This window comes from Xenopus tropicalis, chromosome 1 (assembly GCF_000004195.4).
Source record: "Xenopus tropicalis strain Nigerian chromosome 1, UCB_Xtro_10.0, whole genome shotgun sequence".
Classification (NCBI taxonomy): Eukaryota; Metazoa; Chordata; class Amphibia; order Anura; family Pipidae; genus Xenopus; species Xenopus tropicalis.
This window is the reverse complement of record NC_030677.2, coordinates 89,249,892-89,258,352: the sequence shown is the minus strand read 5'-3', so window position 1 is coordinate 89,258,352 and position 8,461 is coordinate 89,249,892. Positions and strand designations below refer to the sequence as shown.

General features: G+C 42.5%; 1 protein-coding gene across 1 annotated transcript; it reads left to right on the top strand.

Annotated features, from left to right (window-relative positions):
• The first annotated feature begins 3,934 nt into the window (after nt 1–3,934).
• Nucleotides 3,935–7,591, top strand: LOC105947317 (posterior protein-like). Its single transcript, XM_031904941.1, is given in 4 exon segments — nt 3,935–4,449; nt 4,510–4,719; nt 5,778–5,931; nt 6,729–7,591. Coding segments are annotated over 4 exon segments (1,701 nt in total). The 5' UTR covers nt 3,935–3,975.
• The last annotated feature ends 870 nt before the right edge of the window (nt 7,592–8,461 follow it).

Below are 8,461 nucleotides of genomic sequence, written 5' to 3'. Positions count from 1 at the left end.
AGGACCGGAATCATAACTTTAGAAGAACTTTGTTGGGGAGTAGGAATAACATTACCCAAGCAGAACTCCCCAGATCTGCTTAGGCTCTGTCGTTTTCCGGCCTTTTGGTACAAGTGCTACGAAAATGACCTCTTTCCCCACAGTACAAACACAACCAATTGGCCCGTCTACGACCCTTTTCCTCAGCAGATAAGCGGGTAGAACCCAGCTGCATGGGTTCCTCTGAGGGCCTAGCAGAAGTCTGCTCAGGTTTGAATACATACTCAGGAGAAAAGGTTTGTGGGGCCGCTGCAGGAAGTCCCCCCTGGCGTCTCTCTCTGTGCCTCCTATCAATCTGTATGGCAAGGTGCATCAGGGAGTCTAGTGAGGGAGATGTGGGAAAATTGACCAGGCTGTCTTTTACAGTGTCAGATAGCCCGACTCTAAACTGACTTCGTAGGGCAGTATCATTCCACCCTGTTTCTACCGCCCAACGGCGGAATTCGGTACAATAATCCTCAACCCGTCATTTACCTTGTCTGAGGTTACGATCGCAGAGTCAGCAGAGGCAGAACGATCAGGGTCATCATAGATTATTGCCATAGCCCTAAAAAAGGAATCAAGGGATGAGCGGGCTGGGTCAGAGAGAAGTAAAGAAAATGCCCACAACTGAGGATCCCCTAGAAGAAGGGTCATAACAAAATTAACCTTTAGGTCCTCAGTAGGAAAAGAACGAGGGAGGAAACTAAAATACAATTTACAAGCTTCCTGAAAAGCAAAAAATTTACTGCGCTCTCCCGAAAACTTTTCAGGGAACGGAACCTTGGGTTCCACTACATACATTCCCGGAGCAGTGTGACTGCCTCCTGGAGGAGAAACAGGAGTAGGAGCGGCAGGCTGTTGGAGCGCATCCAATCTTACAGATAGTCTCTGGAGCCATTGGATGATCTGATCTTGCTGGGCTTCTTGTTCCCCTAGACACTGGAGGAGATTCGCCCGGATAGCCTCAGCGGAGGGAGGTGACACAGCAGCCCCTTCAGCATCCATGTTATTTAAGGGCCCAACGTAATGTCACGGTCAGTATCCCAAAACTCAGAACAGGCTCCAAGGGTCCGGTCTCGGCTCACGCTTCTGCCTATAACCGCCGCCTTTCACGTCGGGAGGAGCCCTTCGCTACTCGGATGCCGCCAGGTCTTATTGTGAGAGACCCAAGGAGAGAGTTCTGAGCAAGCACTGGAACCAATCGTATGACAGGTAGATGGGGAACACTTCAGAGTGGTCAGGGGAGGCCGGAGTCAGCAACGATCAAGCAGCGCAGTACAGAATCAGAATCCAAGAGAATAGTCAGACAGGCAGAGGTCGGTTCAGGCAGCAGACAAGGAGGGTCAAAAACAGGCAAAAGGTCAATACAGGCAGCAGGCAAGAGAGGTCAGGAACAGGCAAGGTCAAGAACACAGCAGAACAGCAGGATAATCGCACCCAGGAAGTAACCAGAGGTAAAACCTACGTTGGGCAATAATTTCCATTCAGTGAGCGCTTAAATATTTGAATTTGGCGCCGAAATGACGTCATGCACGCGCCGGTGACAGACGCTAGTGCGCATGCGCGCGCATCAGGAGCGCGCATGCGCATAAACAGCAGAGCGAGGCGCGCGCCTAGAAGGCATCGGCGGGCGTCCCCGCACCGGAGGAGGCGGCGGGCGTCCCCGTCGCCCCACTAGACCACCAGGTATTGTTACAGCGAACCTGCAAACAGAAGCAAATCACGCGAATGCCTCAGAAAAGCTAATAAAACACACAATTGACAAGGCAAAGTAAATACTTTAAATGCTATATGGCATTTGATAGACAGTGCAGAAAATAAGCTCCTGCTAACGTTTCATCCTTGCAAACCATTCAGAGCACTTGCAGTAACATGGGCTTTAAACGCTTTACAAAGCAAACCGGCAAACAGAAGGAAATCACACGAATACCTCAGAAAAGCTCATTTAACACACAAAATTGACTCTCTACAAGGCAAAGTAAATAGTTTGAATGCTACATGGCATTTGAAAGACAGTGCAGAAAATAAGCTCCTGCTAACGTTTCATCCTTGCAAACCATTCAAAGCACTTGCGGTAATATTGTCTTTAAACGCTTTACAGAGTGTAGTACTGCATTTTGGATATTCAGTAGTTAACCCACATCTACACAAAGGGTTAAAGGAACAGTAACACTAAAAAATAAAAACGTTTTAAAATAATTAAATTATAATGTACTGTTGCCCTGCACTGGTAAAAGTTGTGTGTTTGCTTCAGAAAGACTGCTGTAGTTAATAGAAATAGCTGCTGTGTAGCCATGGGGGCAGCCATTTAAATTGAAAAAAGGAGAAAAGGCACAGGTTACATAAGAAGATAACAGATAAACTGTGTAGAATACAATGGGAATCTGCTACGTATCTGTTATCTGCTTAGTAACCTGTGCCTTTTCTCCTTTTTCCAATTTAAATGGCTGCCCCCATGGCTACACAGCAGGGTATGTATATAAACTGTAGTAGTGTTTATGAAGCAAACACACAAGTTTTACCAGTGCAGGGCAATAGTACATAATATATTAATTATTTTTATACACTTTCATTTTTTGGTGTTACTGTTCCTTTAACAGATATCTTTCCTTTCTATCACATGACATCTGCTGAGGTGTAATTCTGGACAAAAGAGATCCTGCCATAAAACTACACATTACAGCTATAGTACAGTTCATATCAAAGGGATGCAAATGACTGTTCACACTGGTGTGGGTGCAGGGCCAGAGTTCCTAAGGAAAAGAGACCCCACTGAATCAACAGGAATGTCTGCAGCATTGGGCTCAATGGGATTTGATCTGCAGTGCAACCTATCTTGATCTACCTCTCTTAAGCTGGCCGTACACGTGGCGACCTGACGATGTTTCGTGCGACCATCGATCGCACGAAACATCGTCAGATCCGCCACACACCATTCAGGGCTGAATCGGCAGGTAAGGAGGTAGAAACAATAGGATTCCTACCTCCTTCTGCCGATTCAGCGCTGAAGGGAGAATTTGGTCAGGCGCCTTCTATGGCGCCCGATCAAAATTTTCAAACTGGTCCGATCGACGAGTCGGCCGATATCAGCAGCTTTCTGCGATATCGGTCGACTCGCCGACATACCATACACGCACCGAATATCGTACGAAACGAGGTGCGTGTATGGCCACCTTTAGCTGACTGAGATGAATCATCCTAAAAACAACTTGCATCGACCTGATTGGCTGGGACTGTCATTTGGGTGTGTCTTGGGAAAAGGGTAGTATGGGTTATGTTTGGTTCAATGGTCTTCATCATGTATATAAACAGCATTTGTAAATACTTTGTTGGTTAGGCACTTTCCTCTCCCCTCCATTGCACCTTTCCTCTCCCTTCCTCCTCCCTCCATTTTAGTTATTTTCCCTCTTTATTTTATACCTTTTATCTCTTTTGTAAATAAATATTTCACTTATTTAATAAACCGGGCTGTCTTAGTTCAATAGTTAAATACCCCAGAATAGAGCAGGTCCAACATTTGGCACCCCAGATGGGACCTATGGGTGACAATCTAAAACCATAGGAACCAAGGAAACAGAATCTGCTTGACTGAGGATTTGAGAAGCCTGAGTTTAATTTGTTAAAGGTATAACCAAGAAATAAAGTCTGGAGAGTATAGTCATGTAAGTATAGATTTCTTTTATCTGATATTTAATGGAAAGGGATTGTATTGTATCTGTTAGTTTTTTTAACAGTAGAAGGAAAAATTAAGAATATTTGTGAAGCTTTGAATGAATGACTTTTTAAGGATAAATAGTAAATGCAGATATTTCTGAGAAGAAAGTGGAACATAGAGTGGTGAAGTCTAACTAGGGAGGAATTGGCACATTAATTATATGTGTTGTGCCTGGAGTTGTCTGTTTGTGGATCATTGTGTAGGTTATTGTTTGTGGTGTCTATTTCTCATTGGTAAACATGGAACTTGTGGAAAAATATGTAAACAAACATGCCTCTGTGGATTACAATTCATCTGCAGATGAATGTTTGACACATCAGTTTAAAAGTCTAATGACACAGTGTCAAAGTCATAATAATAATAAAATAAAAAGTAATCAACTTCCAAAGATGGTAAAGAAGATAAAATTGGCTAATGAGATATTCATGTTATTAAAAATGAAAGGCATTGCTGAGCAAAAGGCAGTACAGTGGAACAGTGAGAAGGCCCAGCTCAGAGAAGACTTAGATAGGTTTGGAGAGTCGCTTATGGTAGCAGCTACCACTTCTGAAGAACATGATTCTGAATTGGATGAACTAAGGAAGAAGGTATTGATGCTAGCTGAACAGAATAAGTTATTAGAAGAAAAGCTGCAGGAATGTGAGGAGAGGAGCAGGCTCAGGGAACAACATGTGACCTGTTTAGAAAGCAAGGTGGGATACAGTGAGGAAATAGCAGGGTCTCTGCACTGTATTCCCTCCATGAGACAAAACTGCAAATCTGGTTACGACCAGGATGTCCCAGTAAATGTCTGCCCTGTTACTGAACAAGAGGTAAGAGATAGGGAACTAGGCACAAGGCCACAAACATTATCTAGTCCATCTCTCTTTAGCCCCCAATCAGAATTCACCAGACAAAGAGTTGATAATACATCTATACCAACTTATAGAAATAACCCTGCTGAACCAGCAAAACTCAAAATACAAGGGGCCTGATTCACTAAAGTGCGATTTAACGTGCGCTATTTATAGCGTGCGTTAAAATTTTTACCGCGTCTTAATTTTGGCGATTTTTCGCACGATTCACTATAAGCATACTCGCGCTTTTTTATGCGCGATATTGCATGCGTTATTTAACTCGCAAAGACTATTTCAATGCGGTATTTGCTGGTACATGTGCTAAATTACGCCCGCGAATAGTCACCGCATATGAATGGTAGCTTAGAAATAGTGTATAAAAATTGTCGCCGTGTATATAAATATTAGCCACATATAAATGGTAGCATATAAATGGTATCATATAAATAGTAGATGCTTATAAATAGTAGCCACTAGTGATGAGCAAATGTGTTCTGGTTATCTTTAGTGAAAATTAGCAAATCTTTCGAAAGATCCACAAAACGGCAAAAATGTTGTGCGGGCAAAAAAATTGTTGCTGTGACTATTATTTTTTGATGCTTGTATAAATTTTTGTATGTGCGGTGAATTTTTGCGTGGCAAATTTTTTCAGGCGTTTCGCCATTGGCGAATTGTTTTGCGAAACGCATGAAAAAACGCACGTCCAAAAATTCGCTGCGAATCCATGCCTGGCTAAACATTTCATTACTTGTAGCCAAATATAAATAGTCGCGCAAATGAACGCATGCCATGTTAGCCATACACGCCAATACTTGCAGAAAATTACTGTATTAAAAATGACCATTTCCTTGCAAACTGGCGGCTGCGTCACTCTAGGGGAAACACATACTTGAATAAATAACACTGTAAGTCCATATTTTATTGCAAAAAATCATTTACTGTACTTTTGTATAATTTTTTGCCTGCCTGTAGTAAATGTTAATTTTCGCATAGCCGAATGCGATATTTAGCGCGCAAAAGTTATAGTGAATCATGCGATCATATTCTTTTCAGCACGGAAATGAACGTATGTGGTAAAACTAGCGCGAGAAATACCGCATGCGAAAATGCGACTTATCGCATGCGGTAATGCTGTAGTTAATCGCACGCTAATTGTCGCGTCTTTTTTACCGCAAAAAAGCGTGCGATAAACTTTAGTGAATCAGGCCCAAGATGTTATAAATTTGACCCAAGTATTAGGAAAGTTTGATACTAATACATCAGCCATCAGCATTTCCAATAAATTGGAAGCTGTGATCAAACAATATAACTTGGGAAATAAGGATGCATGTGCCTTGCTTAGAGCATGGCTTCCTTATCAACTTGTAGGGAGAACCCGGGTAATAACTTCTTAAAGGGACAGCGCCCTTACCTGTACTCGATAGGCCACGCCGAAATAAGGGGAAGCACCCCACAAAATAATGCAACAAAAATCACTTTAATCCCTCGTCTTGTCTGGGAGTCACAGCATACAGGTCAAATCACAATGTTCAAACAGGCTTTCTTCAATCATGCAATAAACATATACCATGCCCGTGTCTAGAAGACATCAGCCTTACCAGAGGTAGCTACCTTTGGCTCTTCACCACTGTCCCCAGTCTCAGTGGGATCTCCTGTCCCCACCTGGCTCAGCAATCCGGCACTCCCTGCGGTGCCCCTTTGCTATTCCACCAGGAATTTTACTGGCAGACTCCTAGTCGAAGCTCAACAAGCCCTCTTGTAGCCTATCCCTATCCGCTTGGGTCCCTATTCTGTGGATGATCCACTGGAAACACTGTTTCCCTCTACTCTCCTGGTTGGGGCAATAGGCGGCCCATGCTGGACACCTAGTGCCTGCTCCACTTTCAGCTGCCCTGTTCTATCCTTTCCTTACCCTATAGGTGGTTCTTCTTTTCCTCCAGCTGGCCTCTTCCGTGTTCTCCCATAAAGACCCTTAATTCTGGGTGTGGTCCCCTTTTTATTCCTTCAGCCCCACACTGCCTCTAGTGGTCGGGGTGTGAACTACACTTATACAATCCCAATAAACATTAACTAAATTCTGCTGCCACCTAGTGGTCATACCCAGTAACAACACTTTCCCACATACAAATTAACACACAATTTTTCACCTTCTTACAAACTGGCTACAGAACTTAGGCATCCAGTTGGTAAGCCCAGTGAAGTGTTAGCTGATGTCATTGAAAACTGGGGAGATGCCAGGGATAGGTTAAGAGAATTGCAATGTATTATGGGTGGGTGTGATACAAGAGGTGCAAATGCACTAGAGAATGCAAGGTATAGGAGAGGAGATGACGCAATATTATTTTGTACGGATTACCTCTCTCTATATAAAGTTGTATTTAACTACCCTGATATGTTGTCTGATGACACAAATTTCCTTTATTCAATGGCTAACAAATGCTGTGTTGATTACAATACAAAAATTGCCCTCAGATATGCCAGCTCTTACAACACCTTTGTAAATGTACTTAGGGATTGGTCGCAGGATTCATTTGAATCCCAGAGACATATTTCTGTTGTATCCACAAACCACCAACACAGGAGATTTTCAAGACGATGTTTTGGTTGTGGATAATCTGGTCATATTGTTAGATTTTGCAGGAGTTCTATGAAACAACATGCTTCTTGTACTTACTCATGTCATTCAGTACAGAGACAAGAGGGGGATGTAAAGCAAAATCTAAATAATGATCTCCTTGGCCACAGCCCTTCCCCGGAGCATGAGACTGTTGTCCCCTCTGAGAATACAGGCACAGATCCCACAATTACAGACAACACAGGAGACCGAAAACAAAGCCAAAATGAGCCCAGAAGGGAATTCCACACCCCTTCTTATAAAACGGGGAAAGAAGGGACAACTTTCCCATCCTTTATGCCTTGGGTGAATATTCCACTCTGGCTTTACAGCACCTGGTCACATATTGCTATGCAAATGCTAATGGCCAACTTAGCACAGTTTGCCCAGTGTGTATCAAACTGAAACAAGACTTGATAATGAAAATGTAATCCACAACCAATGTGCAAGGAATTTATTCAATATGTTTTGTTTTCTGTGATGTAATTGTACATATGTTAACCAACTATGTGTTTCTTTCTTTCAGAATACTGGGTGAGGAATATCTGTCCTTGCCTTTTAAATAATGAAGGCAAAGTAATATTAACATTATTTGTGTTCCTACAGGTTTTTTGTTTTGCTCTAAGGAACATGGTACCTGGTGACGTTTTGTTTTATAGAGAGTAAACTTGGTGTGTTAAATGAGCTTTTCTGAGGCATTCGCGTGATTTCCTTCAGTTTGCCGGTTTGCTGTGTAAAGCGTTTTAGCCCATGTTACTGCAAGTGCTCTGATTGGTTTGCAAGCATGAAACGTTACAAGGAGCTTTTTTTCTGCACTGTCTTTCAAATGCCATGTAGCATTAAGGGTATTTACTTTGTCTTATAGAGAGTCAATTTTTTGTGTTAAATTAGCTTTTCTGAGGCATTCGCGTGATTTGCTTCAGTTTGCCGGTTTGCTCTGTAAAGCGTTTTAGCCCTTGTTACTGCAAGTGCTCTGATTGGTTTGCAAGCATGAAACGTTAGGAGGAGCTTATTTTCTGCACTGTCTTTCAAATGCCATGTAGCATTAAAGGTAGTTACTTTGTCTTATAGAGAGTCAATTTGGTGTGTTAAATTAGCTTTTCTGAGGCATTGGCGTGATTTGCTTCAGTTTGCCGGTTTGCTCTGTAAAGTGTTTTAGCCCATGTTACTGCAAGCATGAAACGTTAGCAGGAGCTTATTTTCTGCACTGTCTTTCAAATACCATGTAGCATTAAAGGTAGTTACTTTGTCTTATAGAGAGTCAATTTGGTGTGT